Genomic DNA, 21,888 nt, shown 5'->3' with positions numbered 1-21,888 from the left:
ATATCACCAGTAGATAGCAGCATAATTATCAATTTTTTTATCGTTTTTTTATTTTTGGTTTTTGGCAGCATTGATTATGACAATGATGCCAACATCACCGTAACTGTACCAGATTGCGTTATCGAGATTGTTTTCAGAAATTTCTCTTTTTATATAGTTTAACCGATTTTTTATTGAATTTACTTTCATGTAATCAAATATACGAACGATTAAAATTTTTTAAACCTTTCTAAACGTAATTATTTCGTTAAAAGAACAATAATTTCAAATTTCGATCATTTGACATCCGAGGTAAATGACCTTTCGTAATTCATCTGTGACATTTTTTTGAAATTTTTTGTTTGTGTTTTTTTTTGTTTTGTGTTTGTGTTTGATATTTGGACGAGCTTAGAGCTTTGAAAGTTTGAAAAAATATTTGAAAGTTATGCGTTAAACAAACGCGTTGTTAAAAGTTCATTAATCGTTCGATTCCTGTATCTTTCTTCTGTATAAACTTCGATCAACGTGTTTCGCCAAGCAGCCAAATTTCTCGCGAATTTGATCAATAATCGAACTAGACGGAAATCGGCCATCCGAACAGAATACTCAATCAGTCCGATAAGAATAAATTAAGAATGGACTTCATCATATCCAAATCGTTTTGTTAGCTCTTGCGATTGATTCGAGTAAGTTATCTGTCGATTGTTTTATTTTCCAAGTGCTCGTCAAATTTAACTAGCGATTATGTAAACAAAATTCAACTTGGTTTATTCCACCAATTCGAATGACGTAAGCAAATTTCTCATTCTTTTTTCCCATCGTTACAGTCTTTAATTTGAATTCTCTCATCTATTTGTACTATCTGCAATAAAAAGAAATCCGAGCTGGTGATGTGTAATACGTAGTTACTTGTAAACACCGAGTTCTTCGAGTGTTTTTCCAATTCAGTCTTACCGGTGTTTGATTCCGAACCCTCCTTAAATTCACCGCACCTTGTTTCCTCTAACGGTGTAATAATGAATGGGATTTTTTTCGTTTAGATTATTCATTCAAGATGTGGAAGTTCGTGCAACGTAATAAATCACACCATGTATCAGCAGAACGCCAGAAACTGCAGAAGGAGCTTTTCTCCTTTCGCAAGGTAATCTTTGATCTTGAATTTGTAATTTACTCGTTGTATCTGAAAGTTTAATAACTCGTTTGTAATTTATGATGTAGACGGTGCAACATGGATTCCCGAATAAACCTACTGCCCTGGCTTGGGATCCGGAATTGCGAATTGCTGCCATTGGAACAGCATCAGGAGCTATTAAAATGTATGCAGTGCTTCAATGATCTTTGTAGTTGTTAATCTATCGTTTATTACATTTGACGAATGTGTTTTTTTTCAGATTTGGGAAAAGCGGTGTGGAATTTTACGGTCACTACTCAACTGCTGATCGAAGTGTAACTGATATTGCATTTATACCGAACGAAGTAATGATCAGATAACCTACCTAGTTCAATTTCCATTTATGTGTGCATTATTCAAGTAACGAAATCGTTTACAGGGTAAATTGGTCTCATTATCGGATTGTAATTCGTTAAGCTTGTGGGAAATAAACGACAACGCGGTCGAAGAAGTGAAATCTTTGGTCATGGAAGGAAAGTAAGTGCTGAAAAACTCGTCATCTATAGTGAAATGAGTATCGAATTACGATAGCTCAAGCCAAATACTGTTCACAGATTGAAAACGATCTCATCTTTATACGTGGAGAACTCCAAAGAGAATGTTCTAGTTGGTACAGAAGAAGGCAACATTTACTTCATATCTTTATCTTCTTTCACGGTGACTGAAAAAGTTATCTATCAAGATGTCGTGATCCAAAGGTAACAGAACGTTCGACTCATCTTAATGTGTAGTTGGTTCTGTGTTTGATTGTGGAAATTTTACAGCGTCCCTGAGGAACGTTTAAAGAAACATCCTGGAGCTTTGAAGAAGAATCCTGGAGCGGTTGAAATAATCTTCGAGCAGCCAAATAATCCGAATAATTTATTAATCGGATATAGTCGCGGATTAATGGTGTTATGGGATAAAGAGAATTCAGTTGCTTTGAAGGTTACTACAATAATTTTTTTAGCCACTGATCTTTTCGAGCCATTTTTCCTTTCAAAATTTCATTGAATTTGTTGGTGAACTATTTTCAAATCCGTGTGACAATTTTGTTTTTTTTTTTTTAAATTTTGAATTCGTTTCTCTCAACAAAATGTTTTTTATTCTCTTTTTCTCGCAAAATGAGTGAATAAGATTCAATCAAAAATGACCTTCGTGAAGATTAATTTTTTAAGAAAATTAAAATAATACGTAATCATACCTACTTGGACTATGAGTAATTAAAATTCATATTATTTATCGATGGAAAGATTTCCGAAAAAAAAAAAATCGATGACTAAGATAATGTTTTCTTTTTTTTCCTCGATATCTTTCAACATGTTTTTTCTTCTTTCAGACGTATTTGATGTTGAACAATCAACAACTAGAAAGCCTGTGTTGGTCACCTGAAGGTAACAAATTTGTTTCCTCGCATAACGACGGAAGCTACATATACTGGAGCGTCGATTTGGACGAACCAGAAGAAGAACCGATTACTGTCTATGGTCCTTTCCCTTGTAAAGCTATCACGAAAATATTATGGCGCAAATCGGCCGATGATGACGAGTACGTGTATTTTAAAGCAAGCTCGTTCTACTATCGAGTTATTTCTCACTATCGTATTTGTATTTCAGAACAAAATACGTGATATTCAGCGGCGGTATGCCTCGTGCTAGTTACAGCGATCGTCATACTGTTACAGTTCAAAAAGGAACCGATAAACACGTAGTTTTCGATTTTACTTCCAAAGTAATCGATTTCTTCACGACCGATTCTCGTCTCGATGGAGGTAATTTGGTTTTCGTTGGTTTATTTTATTCATTTTTAGTCCATTGTGTTATTAATCAACTGGTATGATTTTTTTTCGGCAGCTTGCGAAGCGCTGATCGTGTTATTGGAGGAGGAAATCGTCGCAATTGATTTAAAATCAGATGACTGGCGAACGATTTCGTTGCCTTATTTGGTATCTTTGCATTCGAGCGCTGTAACTTATCTCACGTACGTTTGTGACGTATCGGCTAAAATTTGGAACGATATTGTATCCGCTGGAAAGCTACAATCTCAAGAAACGTCTGCTTTGGTATACTGCGCTGTTTCTGGTCTCTTGAAGCTCTTCACTGTGCTGAACTAAATGCTAATTTTTGGTCAATTTTTGACAGGAGTGGCCTATCGACGGAGGTATTTTGAAAACTAACCCGGACGACGAGAAGAAATACCGAGATGTATTTATCACCGGTCACGAAGACGGTTCTGTACGATTTTGGGATGCTGGATCAACGGTGCTCTCGTTAATCTACGTATTCAAAAGTAATTTATACTTTTCCGCTGACGATGATTTCTTCGACGATGATATCGCCAATAATCAGGCCGAAGAAGAAGAAGAATGGCCTCCTTTTAAAAAAGTAACTCGACGAAAACCTAGAAAAATACGAGGGAAATGAAATACGTGAGATTTAATTCGATTTTTTTCTGCTCATTAGGTCGGATGTTTTGATCCTTACGTTGATGATCCTCGATTCGCGATCAAGAAAGTGTCGTTTTGCGGTCTTTCCGGAGCTCTGACCGTAGCCGGTACTGCTGGTCAGATTATTGTGTGTGATTTAGTACGAAATGCCACCTTTGATGCTGCCATCGAAAAGAATGTCAAGGTAATGAAGACGTTGCTCGAATTCATTCGGAGGAATTTTGAAAAAAAATGTTCACAAGGGAACCTCTTGAGGTGTCCGCCTCCGATTTGAACGGGATCGCGATGTTTGGAAAGAGCATGTTCTAAAACCCTCAAATCCAAATTTTCAGCTGCCCAAGTACATTTTTCGATTTTTGGCGAATTTTTGAAAATCCAAAATTGACTATTTTGGTGATTTATGCTTTTTTAAAAAAAGTACGTACTTGATCAGTAAAAGTGTTCAAAATGAGTCCTAAAACTGATATTTAACCCCCCCCCCCATCCAAATTTCGCCATTTCCAGCCATTCTGGAGCCTCCAGCGCGATTTTTCAATTTCTCCAGAATTTTGAATTTGCTCCAGAAGGCGTGAATATGAAGTTAGGCCGCTAAAAATCAAGTTGAGTTTTAAAAAAAAGCATAAATCAATTTTTTTAATATTTTTTTATTTTGAAAAAAAAACTGGCCAAAAAACCACTCTTGAGGTGTCCCCTCCAGAATCGCCTTAAATGTGAATAAATTCGTTAAACAGTTCGAGTATATCACACAACTCGATTTTTAGCTGCCCAACTTCATATTCACGCCTTCTGGAGCAAAATGCAAATTCTGGAGAAATTTAAAAGTAGCGCTGGAGCCTCCAGAATGGCTGGAAATAGCGAAATTCGCCCTCGTGGGGTTAGTTCATGAATACTGCGATTCGTGCAAATTTCGAAAATTTTCTCGCAAAAGGGAAATTTTTGATTTTTGAATATTTTTATTTTGAAAATATGCTGGTCAAAAAACCACTCTTGAGGTGTCCCCTCCAGAATCGGCTCAAATGTGGATAAACTTGTTAAACAGATTGAGTATAACACACAACTGGATTTTTAGCTGCCCAACTTCATATTCACGCCTTCTGGAGCAAATTCAAAATTCTGGAGAAATTGAAAAATCGCGCTGGAGGCTCCAGAATGGCTGGAAATGGCGAAATTTGGATGGGGGGGGGGGGTTAATATCAGTTTTAGGACTTATTTTGAACATTTTTACCGATCAAGTACGTACTTTTAAAAAAAAAGCATAAATCACCAAAATAGTCAATTTTGTATTTTCAAAAATTCGCCAAAAATCGAAAAATGAACTTGGGCAGATGAAAATTTGGATTTGTGGGTTTTAGAACATGCTCTTTCCAAACATCGCGGTCCCGTTCAAATCGAAGGCGGACACCTCAAGAGGCTCCCTTGTCAGAGCAGGAAACTCTCTCATCCTGATCAATTTTGAACCTTGTGATTTCCTGCTCACATTACTCGATCGATAACCGGATTCTGATTCTAACCATTGTTACATTTTACAGATCTCGACGATAAACTTAATCCCGGAGACAGAAAGTTTCGCAGATATCAGACAAAACTGGAAAGGTTTCCAAAAGCTGCTGCTGAAAGGCAAAGTCAACAAAGACGAAACAACATTATCATTGCCCAGTGGTTTCCAACCTTCGTGTATCCTTCAATTACTCCCTCCCACTCCTATAACAGCCCTAGCTTTACATTCTGCATGGCACCTGATCGCCGTTGGAACTGCTTATGGCTTGGCTTTGTACGATTACAAAACTAATTCGAAAATACTCTACAAATGTACTCTGAACGCGAGCGGTAAGAATAATTTCTCTGGTATGAGTTTTCAAACACCAGATACCTAATTAAATTTGTATCCTTTTGTAGATTTTTCGACTCTAAACGAACCACCTATTTCGAGAACAAAATCATTCAAGAAATCGTTACGTGAATCATTCCGTCGTATTCGTAAAGGACGAGCTTCCGTTCGTCATAATGAGACTAAGCAACGTAGCGGTTCAAAATCGCCTTGCTCTCCGGTCTCACCTGCCGCTGATTCTAAAAAATCTGGGTAATTAAACAGCGAATAATATGATTAAACTTCTCGATCTGGAGTTCACATATTTCTGTTTGTTTGATACCGTAGCAATGAGCCGTCCTCCAGTAGTCCGTCCGTGATGAGTCCGATTGAAGCTAAACCGATCGAAAGAGCTATTGAAGCTCGACCAGCCGATGATGCCATTGGTAACATGGTCAGGTGTTTGTGTTTCGCTCACACCAACATTGTAAATGGTAATGATGCTCGAATGTTTTTTGATGAGCTGGCACAGGTCTTAGTGCACTGGAATTTAATGCGAGGATGTATTTTCTTGTACAGGACAAACATTAACTCCAAGTTTATGGGCTGGAACTAATAACGGAAGTGTGTACATTTTCACTATGCTTATACCTGGTGGCTCTAAGAGAAAGAACGAGAAAGTATGTGCTCAATTAGGTAAGCAGGATATCGACTGACAGCTCTTCGTTATGTTTTTTCTGTTCGTAATCTGTAAAATAAATTTTTGAAGTCATTCATAACCAACTTTTTTTTTCGTTTCAGGAAAGGAAATACAGTTGAAGCACAGAGCTCCGGTGGTATCTTTATCGATCATCGATGGCGCCAACAAAGCCCTTCCGGAACCGTTCGAAGTAGAAGAAGGTCTTTGTAAACCAGCAGATCACTCGTCTCCTCATCATGTGGTCATTGGCTCCGAAGAACAATTCAAAGTCAGTATTATTAACGCAGATTTTAAGCTCATCGACGATCCGTACGATTCTAATTTCGATGTATTCTTCAAGGTATTCTCGTTGCCGAATTTAAAACCCACCTGTAAATTGAAACTCACCGCTATGGAGGGATCTAAAGTCCGACGGATGAATTTAGCCGCGTTTAAATCGTCCAACCATGTAGAAACATGTTTGCTTTCGTTGACTAATCTCGGAGAATGTATCGTTCTAAGTTTGCCCGATTTAAGAAGACTCGTCACAGCAGCTGTGATCAAACGAGAAGATATCAAGTTCGTATTTCGTCCTGCGATTCCAACCGAAGTCAAATTTTCATCGTAATCCTTACTCTTACGTTCTATTTTTTTTTTCTTTCAATAGCGGAATATCGAGTTTAGCTTTTACAAAATGGGGAGAAGGATTGTATTTACATTCGAGCAGCGAAATACAACGTATCACTCTGTCTGCCAGCCGCAAAACAATCCCTCGTTGTACGTTGAAATCGCACAGTAAAAAGAAAGCTCAATCTTCGCCGATCAAAGAGAAGCTGAATTCGACTTTGAACAGTTCTGGTAACCTGATCAGTGACGGTATTCCCGAAGAAGATGAAGAACAAGAGCTCGAAGAAAACAATCGCGATAAGAAAAGTAATACTCGTGACACGAAAACCGTCATATTTTCTTCGAGCATCTCGAATAAATGATCATTTTTACAGATTCGTCTTCGCTTTTCGATATTAAAAAATCTGTTACGGATGAAGAAAACCAAAGCGCTTATAATCACGATATCAGCGCCATCACCGTTGACTCGGTCAAAGATCATTTGAATAGGTAAGTCATCGTTCAATAGATCAGTATTATTCCCTTCGATAGATTACGATTTTTTGATGTTTATCTCGAAATTCAGTGTTAATAACGACGATACTCGAAATTGCCATACACCTTGTTCTCAACTACTCGCCGATAAGAACATAAAGAAGGAGTTAAATAACAGTAACGTCAGCAACACTAGTGAAACCAACGTATCCGCATCTTCTTCCGATACTACTCTCGAAAGTAAGCCAATATTTTCACACTACTAGATGCTTTTCAAAGCTTCGATTTCGATCGATAATTAATCACGTTCGAATTCAATTCGCAGATTCAATCGCTAACGTCTCCATAACCGAGAACAGAGTCGAAGTTAGCGTTTAGTTGGAATAAACGATATGCTAAGAAGCAGCTAACAACATCGAATTAACCGATTATTGTAGGTTTATCGAAAGTATTATTTATTATTATTTAAAAAGAATATTAGCAAGGTTTGCTAAAACTATATTACGTTAACAAAGCGTTGAGTACGAATGTCTTTTCCTCAAAGACGAGCCTTATAAATGTGATATTAATGTGTATAAAAATATCCTTATATCGATTCAGAAATTATTACTATACAGTAATTTACTTATTTTTAACATTTTTTTAAATGTATTGTTACGTATTTAAAAGCTCGAAGCATGAGTTAACTTATGATAGCGAATAGGAATATTAATATTACGTGTTTTCCCCGTGATATTTTGCAAAAATTGAAACGAAATTGACTTCTAAAACCGTTGATCATTTTAATGAGACGCCATTTGCAATTTGGAACATTTTCGTGATTAATTTCATGGTTTGTTTACAATTTGTTGGAAATTTTATTCCGAAAGATTCTAAATATCGCTAATCCGTTTAATTATTCGTTCAAATTAGCTAAATTTGCGTTAAATTAATCAATCAGTACAAAAAAAATCTTCCTGATATCCATTCGACTTTGCACCTCACCACCAAAAAAGGTTCACGAAATGTTCAATTGAGCTTCTCCATAACATGTAAACAAAATGGAGGGTTCATTGTTCGAACTCCAGTAAACAACTTCAACTGTTGCTTTTTTATTTTTAGTAGAAAATGAAACCGAAGTCCGAAATTGTGAAAGTTTCGATTATATCGCGATTTCTGAAATTATATTAAAAGGTTTTAGTTCGGGAAGGTGTATTTGATCGTGTTAAGCTAATTTTCGGTAACAAAATGTGTTCGGTAACGAGTAAAGTGAAACTTCGGTGTTATCCTTCGAGATCCTTTAGTAATCTGAATGAAACCGGTATCTGTATTCTGTATTCCTGTTGGTAAGGTAAGATTGTAATAATCTCTAATTATTTATAATACTTTCGGTGTCAAACTCGTTGAAAACAATCATCAACCTCGATGTAATTCATACTCCTGTAATGGAATTCTATCATTCGTTCGTAAGACCGGTACCGGTACATCCTTTCAACGATGGCAGGATTCGATTCATCGAAAACTTTTACGTATTTTGTGGTATTTTGTTATTCTAATTTACACATTTATTTACATTTATTATTACGGAATAATTGGTTCATTTTGTACAATTATCGTATGCCTCGAAGAGTGCATTATTGGTTGAATTTGATGAAGTATATTTACGTAGTTCCTGGAAGCTAGTTCCAATCGAGTACTTATCTATGGTGTGTTTAATTTGAATTTGATTAATTAATTAAGAGCAAAGTTATTATTTTTACTAGTGTATTGTGAAGAAAACAGATACACTGTTTTGTTTGTTGCACTATTGAAAGAGTTGAAAGAGTTTTGTACGTGTTGCACTATTATGCTTTGATTTTTGTCACCGGTTTCAATTGTATTTTCGATTTCGATTCGGTAGTCAAGATATTTTCTGTTCTGATGAAAACGTATTGTGTTCGTAAGAGGGTTCTTTTTACATATATACGTAAATTCTGATTTGCTATTTTTGATAATATTTTCCATGTCGCCTTTTTCTATTTACTAGTTTTCGGAACGATGTTACGAAAGGGTTTATACATATTTTAAATCTTATACTTTTCTTTCCAGTTTTTAGTGTTACTAGTGTATTTTTCTATACATATTCGTCTCAGTATTACTAATCAGTGTTGGTGTGAGTCAAGAGTGGTTTAATTTAGAAGTATAAAGTTATGCCAATGAAGTGTTTGGATTTTACACCGAATGATTTTGGTTTGGTGGAAAGTGAACAGATTGTGTTATTGTGTGTGGTGTGTTGTGTTACTTTTAATTATTACGACTTACGAAGGCATTTAGAATTCATATTATGTTGAAAAGTGAATATTTATTTGAAGTGCCAACGCTTACGTTAAACATACTTAAAGGTAAGATGAAAACTGAATGATGTTCTTCGATATAAATGTTTATTTATTGTACAGCAAACCACAGAGTCTAATTTTTTTAACAATTTTTATATTTTAATTTTTCACGCTGCATTTTTTTTGTATTTGGATGTTTTATTTAATAAAATATTATCATTTGTTAAATGAGTGTTTATTCGTTGATTGGTAGTGGTGTTTTTCATCGGGTATTATTGCTGGAAATTATTGTGGAGTTTAGTAACGTTTTGTGACGTTGGAGGAATTTATTCTGTATACTTGAGCAATTTGATTTCCAAATACCTAGATTACATTTTTCTGATCAAAGGCAGAATTTTCATAGTTTTCATGATTCTTTGGTTGTTTTTTAATTACTTATTTATTCAACTTCAAATTAATGTTGTTATTGATACTTTGGAAATGAATTGAATTGAGAGTTTAGCTGATAAAACTCAACGCATGGCTCGTAATCAGGTTTTCTTTCAAGTACCCAATTAGGAAGTTACCGCAATTACTGAAAGTAACTTTTAATTATTTTTTCATTGTTTTGATTGCTAAAGTTACTTTTTTTATAACAAATATTCAAAAATTTAATTTTTCTTGATTCTTGAAGCAGAAAGAAAAGAAGTACATATTATTTTTTCTGCCAATAATTGCCAGAAAGTCTTGTATATTTTGCTAAAATTGGCAAGTCTTAATTTTGTACAAAAATTGTTGAAAATACTCGCTTCTTATCATTTAAAAATTCTCCCTTTTGCTGCTAAAACTGCCAGAAATGACCAGAAAGCCCCCCCCCCACTGAAATGCAAAAAAAAGGACTCGCTTTTTGAAAAAATTACATACAAGTATTTTTTCTGTGTCAATGATTCCCAAAAATTGATGTTTTTTTGCTTATTGATAAAAATGGTACCTTTTTAGTGATTGAAAATGTAGGCTTTTGTAGCTGAACTTGCCTAAAATTACCAATACATCTCGATGTGTTATCTAAAAAAAATTTTTAAAAAGTCTGATTTTTAAAAAAAAATTAGAAATTAGGTAAATGTAAATTTCTTTACTGATAATTCCCAAAAATTGCTAATTCTTGCTAAAATTGTGAAATTTTTACTTTTAAAAAAATGTTTTAGCAACATGTTTAAAATTTTTATTTTTTTTTCAAAAATTATTCAAAAACCATGATTTTTGCCAGAAATTGCAAATGAGTAGGTATCACTTTTTTAATCAGTGAATTAATGAATCCCGAAAAGTCCTGATTTTTGCACAAACTGTCAATGTCTTGTTTTTTATTTGAAAAATCTTCAAAAACTTTTTGTCCTATGGAAAAATGGGCTGAGGTAGTTTTTTTGCAAAAATTAAAATTGTCCAAAAATCTCACGTCATTTTTTGCCAATAATTGGCAAAAGTCCTACTTTTTGCAAAAAAAAAAAAGACAAAGATTCTCGCTTTCTAGCAAAATAGTTGAAAAATTTCGTTTTTTTTTTTTGAAAACATTCCACGAGTTTTACTTTTTTTAAAAAAGGTCCAGAAGTCTTGCTCGTTAGCCTGAAATTGTCAAAAAGCCCTCCCACCCTTTTGCTAAAATTGTCAATCTTGCTTTGTACCGATTTTAGCTTCTTTTTTTTTTAAATTTGGCATTTGGCTTAAGTTTTAGCTTTGAAAAAAAATGGTTGAGAGGATTGTTGTTTTTTTTTTTGCAAAAAATTCTAAAAAAATTAAAAGTTTCGCTTATTTATCAAGTAATTTTTTTTTTTGTCAATTATTGCCAAAATATTTTGCTTTTTGTAATAAAAATGACAAAAAACGTTTTTTTCCAAAAATGCTTTGAAAGATTATCTATTTTGTTTGCCTGAAGCTCTTCCTTTTTATAAAATTGTCAGTCCTGTTTTTTTGTTAAACGTTGTCGAATTAGAAGAGAATCAACTTTTTGCCAATTATTACCAAAAAGTCCTTTCTGAAAAAAAATTCACAAGAACCACTCGTTTTTTTTGCAAAATTGTTGAAAAATTTCATTTTTTTCACCAATAATTTCACTTTTCCCCCAAAAAATTTCATGAAGTTTGTTTTTTTTTTCAAAAATTGTCCAAAAGTCTTGCTCGACGTTTACTTAAAATTGTCAAAAAGCCAAACTTTTTGCTAAAATTTGTCAAAAATTTTCACTTTTCCATTAATGATGAAAAATTTTTTGCTTTCCAGCTTTTTTGACAAAAATTGCGAGGAAATATGATTTATTTTCCACCAATTATCTGTACAAGACGGGTCTGAATTTTCTCTTTTTTTCAAGAATTACCCACTAGTAAAAGTACATATTGGTGCTTTTTGCTGAAATTGTCAGTCTTGCTTTTTCCCAAAAATTGTCAAATATTCTCGGATTTTTAAAAATTTTACAAAAATTTTGTTGCAAAAAATTGGTCAAAAATCAAGAAAAACCTCAATTTTTTAAATGTTTCACTTTTTAATTTTTTTTTGTCAGAAGTTCAAAGTCTCGCTTTTTCCCAAGTTTTTTTTCTGGCAGAAATTATTGCAAAAATTCTCATTTCTTACTGTGTTGCCAAAATGTTTCGTTTTTTTATCTACAATTTTCGAAATAGTTCACTTTTTGAAATTAAAAACTAGACCATTTCAATTCGTAATGTGTTTTTTTTCCTTTTTTGTACATTAAAATATTTGGCTCCCGTTTTGACATTTTTTTTTTTTTTTTGGTACCTTTTTGATTATTTTTTCGAGCTTTTTCGCAGGGTTGAAAACCATTTGGAACAATCGCCGTTTGAAACCACCATCTATTCCTCTTTTTTGGTCAGTTGAACTTGTAACCAGCTCAGAACCAACAGTGTTTGAAAATTTAGAAAAGACAAATCCTAAAAGAACAGTTTTGTATCGATTGAGTTTTGGAGGAAAAGAACAATCAGAACAAAATTTCAAAGAACTAAGAAGTCTGAACTTCTGAAGAACTATCAAAGGTCAAAACCGTTTTCAGGAATCATTTCTTTTTAGTTCCCTTATCATTGAAATTTCTGTTTTTTTCTTCTACCAAACTGAAATAAAAATTCGAATTTTTTGGGCAAAATTGAGCAAAATAAATTTTCAATTTTTGAGTTTTTGCTGTATTTTGGAATTTTTTTTTTTTAATTAGTGGAATTAATATCGGAACCACTAGTAGAAGAACAGACAGAACACCAAAAGAGAAATAGAGGGGAAAAGCAGAACAATCAAAACAGTTTGAATTTTTATAAAAGTTGAAAACCACTTTGGAACCAAAACCTGAAAGTTGCCTTTTTCAACCAGAACAAAAGTTGAAATGGAACAGCTGGAACTGGAAGTTCCAGTTGTTCCATCTCAAGTTTCAAAAATCTGCTGGAGGCTCCAGATCAGCTCAAAACGATTTGAACCAGTTTCCAAACGATTTGGCAGGTCAAAAATAGAGTATATCCCAAATTTCAGCTTTCTAGGTCAATTTGGTAAGATTTCGACTTTTTTCTCATTTTTGGCCTAAAATTAATTTTCAAAAATTCAACAAAAATCTAAAAGTAGTGCACTTTAGCTCTTGAAATTTTGGCTGGTGATGAATTTTTGTACGCTCTTTCGATCTGGAAAAATGGAAGTGCTGGACTGGAACCATTTCAAAATGTACAAGCAAGCCCTGTCAACTTTGTTGAACGTTGAATTTCTAAGTTCTAAGTTCTAACTTTCAAGGATTAACGGTTCTGTATAGATTTGTTCAATATTTTCAATAATAATTCTCAAATGTAATCATCAATGTTCAAACAATATCAGATTTGCAGTTTCTTTTTGCTAAATAATCCAAAAATTTGTAGAAATTAATTTTTTGAAAAAAATCAGTATTCGATTAGTGTACATTGTTTTCGTGTAGGAGCGCTAGTGAATAATATCGATAGTACGGAAGATATCGATAATCGCATTCCAATAATTATCCAAACACTGTGATAAGCAAATTGCAAAGGTGTATAATATTTTCAAAGTGTTTCACCTGTTTCTTTTGTCATTTATGTTAATTAATTACTATCGGAATTATTCATTTAAAGTGTTGTGCTCGTTATTGTTCCATTTGACTGATCAATTTCACGAATATTTCCACAGTAATGTAACGTAACCGTACGATAATCAGCAGTTATCATTATCAAAACACATCGAAATAACGTAATTCGTCAATTTTTCTCTCAAAATAACTAAATCGTGCATCTATCATCGTTACATCAGTGTATTTTTCACCTCAAGATGATAACACGCTATCTCCTTTTATACGGTTACCCACCTCAGGACTGGTAACCTCCATCTATGCTGATAATCCGTTCCCGAGCTCGAGTTCGAAGTACTCCCGAATGTCTGGAAATTCACACAACATGAAGAATGCTTGCTGACGAATGTTTCAAAATATTCATCTTATTAATAACCATCTCGTCGGTATTCGGACCAGTTACCTGCTACGCTCAATATGACGCGAATTCAGTCGACAATTTCGATCCGATGGCCCATCACAACCGATGCGAGCCGATCACCATTCCATTCTGCCAAAATCTCGAATACAATACCACCATTATGCCTAACTCGCTCAACCACACGAGTCAAAAAGAAGCGGCCGACGTTATCCACAATTATACACCTGCCATAAAATACAAATGCAGCCCGGATACGCATTTCTTCCTCTGCACTTTGTATTTTCCAATCTGCACCATACTAGATACGCCTATACCGCCTTGCAAATCGTTATGTTTAAGCGTCAAGAACGGCTGCGAGAAGATCTTACAATCGTTCAGCTTCGATTGGCCCGAACACCTGAATTGCGACAAGTTCCCCGAGCAAGGGGTTTGTGTCAGTAAGAATCAAACCATCACCAGCGCTGCTCCCGATCATGGTAGAATTGATAATGGATACTCGATCCAAGGAACGACGCCCAGATCGGTTCCCAGAAAGAATAACGAAACGTTTCCGATCACCGGGAATCATAAAGATTTCGCGTTCACCTGCCCGGATCATTTTAAAGTAGCTAAAGGATACGATGATAGCTTCAAAGTGGGCAATGTGGTGGCTAAAAATTGCGGTATACCTTGCGATGGCATGTTCTTCACTCCGGAAGAGATTAAATTCTCGAGAATATGGATTGGTATATGGTCCTGTGTATGCGCTGCCTCGTGCCTGTTCACTGTATCGACGTTTTTGATAAACACCTCTAGATTCCGGTACCCGGAAAGACCGGTCATATTTTTGTCGGTGTGTTATCTCATCGTATCGATTATCTACATTGTTGGATTTTTATTGGGCGATGAAGTAGCGTGTCGTAGACCATTTCCGCCTCCGGTCGGTAAACCCAAGTTGGCCACTGTTTCCACCGTATCTCAAGGAACCAAAGGAGAAATTTGTACGATAATGTTTATCGGATTGTATTACTTTAGTATGGCGTCGTCGTTGTGGTGGGTGATACTGGCGTTAACCTGGTTCTTGGCTGCTGGACTGAAATGGGGACACGAAGCTATCGAAGCTAACTCGCAGTATTTTCATTTGATGGCTTGGGCTATTCCGGCTGTCAAGACGATTACCATATTGGGTATTGGTAAAATAGAAGGTGAGTTGGAAATTTGGTAGATGTAATTGAAAGAAACGTGACGAAGGAGTTGGATATTTGCATCGTTTTGTATTTAGGATGAAATTGAATCATTTTTCATCATTTCTGATTTCAGTTGAAATCTCAGTTTTTGAAGATTTTCGTTAATTTTCGTTCACAAATTGATTTTTAGTCGAATTTTTCATCGAAGAATGGTAGCTATTGCGATGTGAACAGCATTGGAAACGAGGGGGGGGAGAGGGTTGGAAATTTTTTTGTTTCAAGTGTGTTTTGCTTCCTTCTAGAATTCTGGATTTCACGAATTGTTTTTTTTTAATGATCAAAATGAGGTGAAACATGACGAATGGGGTTCTTTTGGGAATTGGTTGAGACCTTCGGAGTAGTGAGAGCTCAAGTTGAAAATTTCAGAAAGGTCATTATTGAACTAAGATCATGAAAAGGTCCAAAAATGATCAAAAATTGGAAAAATTGAAACCAAGGATACTCCACTGTGACCAACATACCCAAATTTCAGCATCTTGAGTCATCTCCACTCAACTTGAGGTGATAAAAGAAATTAATTTTCCTGCAGTGTTGGACTTTTGGACTAACCTGCAGCAAACCTTCTCCAGAGACGTGAAAGTGGAATTTATACACATTTTTTGGCATTTGGACCCGCTTACAGCCTCCCCAATTTACCTAACTTAAGAAGCTTGGCAGTTACATGAGGTTAGGGTATGCATTTTAGAAGTCTCGACCTTCCAACCTTGATTTGACCCCTCTTTAGTTTGAAAAAGAGTAATTTTTCTTATTTTTTGATTTTCGAATCAACCTCCCCCCCCCCCAATAATTACCGATGAGGTCCAAATTTTTTCTTTTTGAAGTTTTCTACCTTCCGATCCTAGTTGACCTCTCTTCAGGGTCAAAGTTGATTTTTGAGCATTTTTTTTGCGTTTTTTAACCTCTTCCAGGCAACCTTGCAGACCCCTCCTGAAAGGTGTCAGACATTTTCCTCTCGTAGGTTCAACTTTTTGACTCTAGTTGACCCCTCTCCAAGAACAAAGGTGATTTTTGAATATTTTTATTGTTTTTTCTCCTTGCACCTCCAAGTCTGTTGCCCTCCTCCCAAAATTACCTGTGAGGTTCAAATTTGGCTCGTGTTGTGAGATGAAATTATTTTTCTGTTTTGGAGGTTTCAGCCTGCAAGTGGAAACCCTGATAGACCCCCCCCCCCAAAAAAAATTAGAAAATTATATTTGAGTATTTTTCACTTTTTTACCAGCCTACTGACCCTTCTGGAATGATCTATCAAATCCAAATCGTCAAAGACAATTCTTTTGCAGGTTTCAACCTTCAAACCCTCGTTGACCTTTCTCCAGGGTCAAAAAAAAACTATTTTTGAGTATTTTTCTTATTTTCTGACTCTTTTACCAGCCTACCACCCCTCCCCGAAATAGAAGGATCAGAAAATGATATTAGAGTATTTTTCACCTTTTTTTTTTACTTTCTTACCAGCCTACTGACACTTCTGGAACGATTTATCAAATTTAAATCGCCAACGACAATTCTTTTGCAGGTTTCAACCTTCAAACCCTCGTTGTCCTTTCTCCAGAGTCAAAAATAGTCTATTTTGGAGTATTTTTCATTATTTTCCGACACTTTTACCAGCCTACATCGCCTCCCCCCCCCCTGAAATGAATTGATCTATGAGATCCAAATTTTGTACATTCAATATTAAAAAGCGCCAAAGATTTTTCTCTTGCAGGTTTCTTCCTTCAAACCTTTGTTGACTTTTCTCCAAAGCCATGAAAGTGTATTTTTAAAAATATTTTTCATATTTTTCGACTTTTCTTACTTGCCTACAACCTGCTCTTGCGTGATATATGAAGTTTAAATTATTCATGTGCCATGAGAAAGTGGAATTCATTTTCCTTTTGCAGGTTTCAACTTTTTCTTACCCCAGTTGAACTCTTTCCAGGGTCAAAAAAGTTAATTTTGAATATTTTACTCGTTTTTTTACTTTGGACCAGCCTTTCTCCTTTCTCCTTAAATAGCCTACAGCGAGATAATGTCGCCGATTTTCTTTTTGGGAACTTCATCTGATTGACCTTTCCCCTAAAATAAAAAAAATGATTTTTGAGTATTTCTCACAATCTTCTCACCCTGATTGACTCTTCTTCAAGGTGAAAAAAGACGATTTTTGAATATTTTTTGCTATTCTAGACCTTCACACCATTCTGCTGCCCTCTTCTGAAATAACATTACTTGATCAGATCCAAATTTAGCACTTGCAATGAAGAAGTGCCACAGATTTTCAATTTGCAGGTTTCAACCTCTGAACCCTGTTTGACCTTTCTCCAGAGTCAAAATAACGTTTGTGCACTTTTTTTTGCAGTTTTCTGATTTTTAGGTCGGTCAGCTTGTCCCTCCTCCCCTGCCACCCCATGACCTAGTGACCTTCAGCCATTTTTGCAGTCTTCTTCTTGGAATGCCCTGAGATCCAAATTTAGTACTTGCAATGAAGAAATGCCACAGATTTTCAATTTTCATGTTTCTGATTTTCAGGTCAGTATGTTCCTCCTCCCTCTGCCACCCGCACCCCTTGGCCTAAGTTTTGACCTTCTGATCCCAGTTGACCTCTCTTCAAGGTTAAAAAAAATTAATTTTCGATGTATTCTTTGTATTTTTTGACCCTTAGACGGCCGACAGGCTCCTTCTGAAATGACCAATGCTGTTCAAATGTTGATTTTGTACATGCATGAGAAGGTGTCAGATTTTATCCTTTGGCACGTTAATTGACCCCTCACCAAAATCAAAGAAGGTAGCTTTCGAAAAATTTTCTTTCGTTTTTTGACTTTTCGGTCAGCCTGTAGACTTCTTTCCCATAGTGACCTGTGAGGTCCAAAATTCGGCTCGGATGATGAGACGGTGGTGGAGAATTTCATTTTTGCCGGTTTTAACCTTTTAGCCTTAATTATTGACTTCGAGGTCGAAAATGTGTTTTTTGAATTTTTTTCACACATCTTGACCTTTGGATCAGCTTGCAGCTCCCTTCTGAAATAGCGTGTGGAGTCCAAATTCAACCTTAGTGGGTCCTTCTCCAGAATCTTGAGAGTGTTTTTCATGTTTTTTGACCTGTGGACCCGATTGCTGCCTTTACCAAAATGACCTATGTAGATGCCTCAAATTTTCAGTTTGGAAACTGTAATCTTCAAGCCCTCTGTGACTCTTCTGCTGAGTCAAAAAAGTCCGTGTGTGAGCCATTTTTTGTAGTTTTCTGATTTTTAGACCTGTCTACATCCTCTTCTTCTTCTCGAATTCACCTGAAAGGTTCAAATTTGGTAGGTACAATTTAGTATACTGGGAATCGTTCCACGAAAGTGTATTTTACAGAATTGGCCTTCTAAACCATTTTGATTTTTCTCCAAGGTCGTGCCACTTTTTATAATTTTTTGATTTTTGGACCAGTCTATATCATCCTCCTCTTCTCGAACGGACCTACATGGTTCAATTTTGAAATATACGACTGAGTAAAGTGAGGTTTTGACCTTCCAACTTCAGTTGATCTTTTTTCAAAGTCGAAAAAAATCAATTTTTGAACTATTTTTCGTGTTTTTTGACATTTTAAATCAGCCTGCAGCTTCCCTTTATTGACCCATGAGGTTTTTCGTTAGTTATTTTTTCAACCACATCTTCAATCCTTAAAATCTAATTTTATTAGGTACTTTTTTCCAAATTCCAAATCTCTGGGACATTTTGATTTTTTTCTTGAGTTTCTTCATCTTTTTGCTGTGCCAATTTTTTTTTTTTTTTTGAAGGAACTGTGATGAAAAAAATATGAGAAAATGAGGATAATTTTTTCATTTTTGTAAGAAAATTCAAAATTTTGTTCTGTCTCTAGGATTATAAAGCTTCATGTTTTAATCATTACGACGATGCTTTTATTTATGCTCCATCTTGTACATATTTTTTCAACAAAGAAACCTCAAAATTGATCATTCGATGGTAAGTTCGCAAATATCCAATTTCTTCGTCGACATTTACCTACCTATTTTTTCATTTTTTTTTATCGCTCTAATTACTCAAACACCAAAATTATTATCTCTGCTTTGACCCCACAGGTGATGTACTAACCGGAGTTTGCTTCGTCGGCTTATGGAATACAGATATGCTGAAAGGTTTCGTTCTGACGCCGCTAACAATCTACCTAATCCTGGGCACACTCTTCTTAGTGTCCGGTTTCGTCTCACTGTTCCGGATCCGGACAGCCATGAAGCACGACGGTACCAAGACAGATAAACTGGAAAAGCTCATGTTACGTATAGGAGTATTCTCCGTCCTATACATGGTTCCAGCTATAACCGTCATAGTCTGCTTGTTCTACGAGCAAGCGAATTTCGATCACTGGATGGTCTCGTGGCATTGGCAAATTTGCCAAAAATCGCAAAACTACCTGATCCGGTGTCCGTCGAATGTAGGAGACGGAAGGAAACCTAGTTTTTATATGTTTATGCTTAAGTATCTCAGTTCGTTGATCGTAGGTATCAGCTCGAGCGTTTGGATGTGGTCGGGTAAAACTGTCTCGAGCTGGAAGGAATTGTTTCACAGGATTCAAGGCAAAACCTTACATGCATACGTGTAGTGCTTTTTTTAGTCAAATTTTTTTATTTGTATGTACGTAACAAATTTGTATTTATATTTTTACAAAGTGTTTTTATTTTTTGTCCCGGTTTGTTTGTAAGTATAATATTTGTATGTTATGTAGATGTTGATTGTCTTTACCATTGTTGTTAAGAAAGGATGCTCTAATTTATGTTCTTTATTAAATCGCAAATTTTGCTAATACGTTGTGATTTTTCACGAGCTTGTGTTTTGACATTGATTTTATTTTTATTTTCAATATTTTTGTGTTCAGTTTTATTTATTTATTTTTTTTATTTTGTTTTGTTTTTAAGTATCAGAGTTATGAGTTATTATCGTTATATTATTTATGACGTGTGAGGTGGTTTCTTTTCAATTTTTTCTGACTGAATTATTTGCGAAATTTGAGTAGTATTTTGTTTTGATATATTATTTATTTGTCGAGTGATGCGTTTCCACTTTCCATATCAAATTCACTTATTATTTTTATTTTTTATTTTTATATTTACCTATTTTTTGAAGGAAATTTTTACTTACTGTTTCAATTTTTTTTTCAACGAATTGCATTCGGATCGCATTTTGAAAATTTATACCTGCTGCGTATTATTTGATTAAATCTTAAGATTCACTTCGATTTTATTTTGGTTACGAATTGGTATTTATTGTTTCTTTCTTATCGGTTTGAATATTGTACCCGAGTGCGGTTACTACAGCGAACGATTTTCAATTTGAAATCGTTAGAAAACTATTTGAAAATTATTTGAAAATTTTTATTCCCTGATTAATTACTTTTTAAAATCAAAAACCATTGCAGAATGAAAATTGTCTATCTTATGTGGTTTCCCATCATTGTTTGACGAGAATCTCTAATTCACAAGTGTGCTTTTTAAATTCTTACTTATTGCTATTTATTTTTTTTACATATTGTTTATTTTTTTCTGATGAAATTTATCGTGTAGTTTGTTAATACAAAATAAATGTTTTACGCATTTATTACAACTTACAATTCGGTGTATTGATTATTTTATTGTTTGAGCGTATTTTATGATTTTAAAATGTTGAAAGGACTCAAAAAAATTGCAGAAATAGGCGGTTTCGATTAACAAACTGCTGAATCTGCAGTTTTGTGAAGAGGTGCAGATGTTGTCCTTGCAAATAAAAACCGCAAAGCTATCGGTGACCAAATTACCATTCTTATCCCTCTATGGCCTTTCTCAGTATTTTATTGACCAATGGAAAACTTTTTAGTACTAAATTTTTTTTCGCAGTTATAAAAAAATTTGAAAAATTCACTACACATGAATTGAAAAATTTTGTAATTTTGATGAAATTTTGCCAAAATTTTGAAAAATGCTCTAACGTTTTAAAAAAAAGTATAAAAACTGGATTTTGATATGTATAATGGGTTTAAAGTTTGAGTAGGTAACAAAGAATAAAGTCTTGCACCATTTACCATAAAGAAATAGATAACTACTCGTAGCACTGGCTATCAGTGGACTACTCGCATCATTAAGCAAAGCTCAATTAAAAGTTATTACAAATGAAAACACCAATTAACGTAGCAAGTTTATAATATTCAAAAAGTTGTATCACAACAAAGTACAAACTAACGGTCTTACAAGAATCAAAGCATTAACTTGTACGAATATGCCGACCACAAGCACATTTTGCACAGACACAACGTTTCAGTTTATCTAAAAGCTCAGTCACGATACAAAAAAATAAACAAGAGTGTAAAAATCATTGTTTTTTACTTTTTGAAAATAAATATGAATTTTCAAAAGCTTTTACTTTCGCTTCGCTCGAGCTTGTTTTCCTTTTCTTTTTTTTTCTTATTTGCAATCAAAATTTCTAAAAAAGCATTAATCAAATTCTATAGCTCGCCCCCATCCCACCCTTCCCCCAAAGTCAGGGGGCCAAAAAACGCTATTTTCAGGGGAAAATTCTGCATCAGTGCATGTTTGTGTGATTTTTTCTGTTAATGAATAATGCCAGAATAGAAAAGAAGATTGACGAGAACCTCAGTAAAACTCAATATGGCTTTGTAGGTAGCAAAGAAAGGGACTAGAGATGCAATAGCCCTACTGAAAGTGATCATTCAGAGATCACTGAATGCTAACAGGGAAATATAAATTGCATGTTTTATCAATTATGAAAAGGCATTTGATCGTGTTAAC

General features: G+C 34.8%; 2 protein-coding genes across 2 annotated transcripts; both read left to right on the top strand.

Annotated features, from left to right (window-relative positions):
• Positions 1 to 359: 359 nt before the first annotated feature.
• Positions 360 to 9,684, top strand: l(2)gl (LLGL domain-containing protein l(2)gl). The gene is made up of 22 exons (XM_065352171.1): positions 360 to 665; positions 1,020 to 1,120; positions 1,198 to 1,295; positions 1,371 to 1,455; positions 1,530 to 1,627; positions 1,705 to 1,848; positions 1,915 to 2,077; positions 2,469 to 2,677; positions 2,746 to 2,900; positions 2,983 to 3,191; positions 3,271 to 3,513; positions 3,592 to 3,759; positions 5,105 to 5,402; positions 5,472 to 5,655; positions 5,731 to 5,876; positions 5,962 to 6,078; positions 6,184 to 6,350; positions 6,423 to 6,640; positions 6,729 to 6,994; positions 7,063 to 7,177; positions 7,254 to 7,402; positions 7,488 to 9,684. The coding sequence occupies exons 2-22, from the start codon at positions 1,034 to 1,036 to the stop codon at positions 7,538 to 7,540; spliced, it is 3,372 nt and encodes a 1,123-aa protein (XP_065208243.1). The 5' UTR covers positions 360 to 665; positions 1,020 to 1,033; the 3' UTR covers positions 7,541 to 9,684.
• A 3,753-nt stretch (positions 9,685 to 13,437) lies between these two features.
• Positions 13,438 to 20,717, top strand: LOC135837029 (frizzled-2-like). The gene is made up of 2 exons (XM_065352160.1): positions 13,438 to 15,091; positions 19,192 to 20,717. The coding sequence occupies exons 1-2, from the start codon at positions 13,879 to 13,881 to the stop codon at positions 19,710 to 19,712; spliced, it is 1,734 nt and encodes a 577-aa protein (XP_065208232.1). The 5' UTR covers positions 13,438 to 13,878; the 3' UTR covers positions 19,713 to 20,717.
• The last annotated feature ends 1,171 nt before the right edge of the window (positions 20,718 to 21,888 follow it).

This window comes from Planococcus citri, chromosome 1 (assembly GCF_950023065.1).
Source record: "Planococcus citri chromosome 1, ihPlaCitr1.1, whole genome shotgun sequence".
In the NCBI taxonomy this organism is placed as follows: domain Eukaryota; kingdom Metazoa; phylum Arthropoda; class Insecta; order Hemiptera; family Pseudococcidae; genus Planococcus; species Planococcus citri.
Note: the sequence above shows the minus strand (reverse complement) of the source record. Positions and strands in the feature narration are given on the sequence as shown.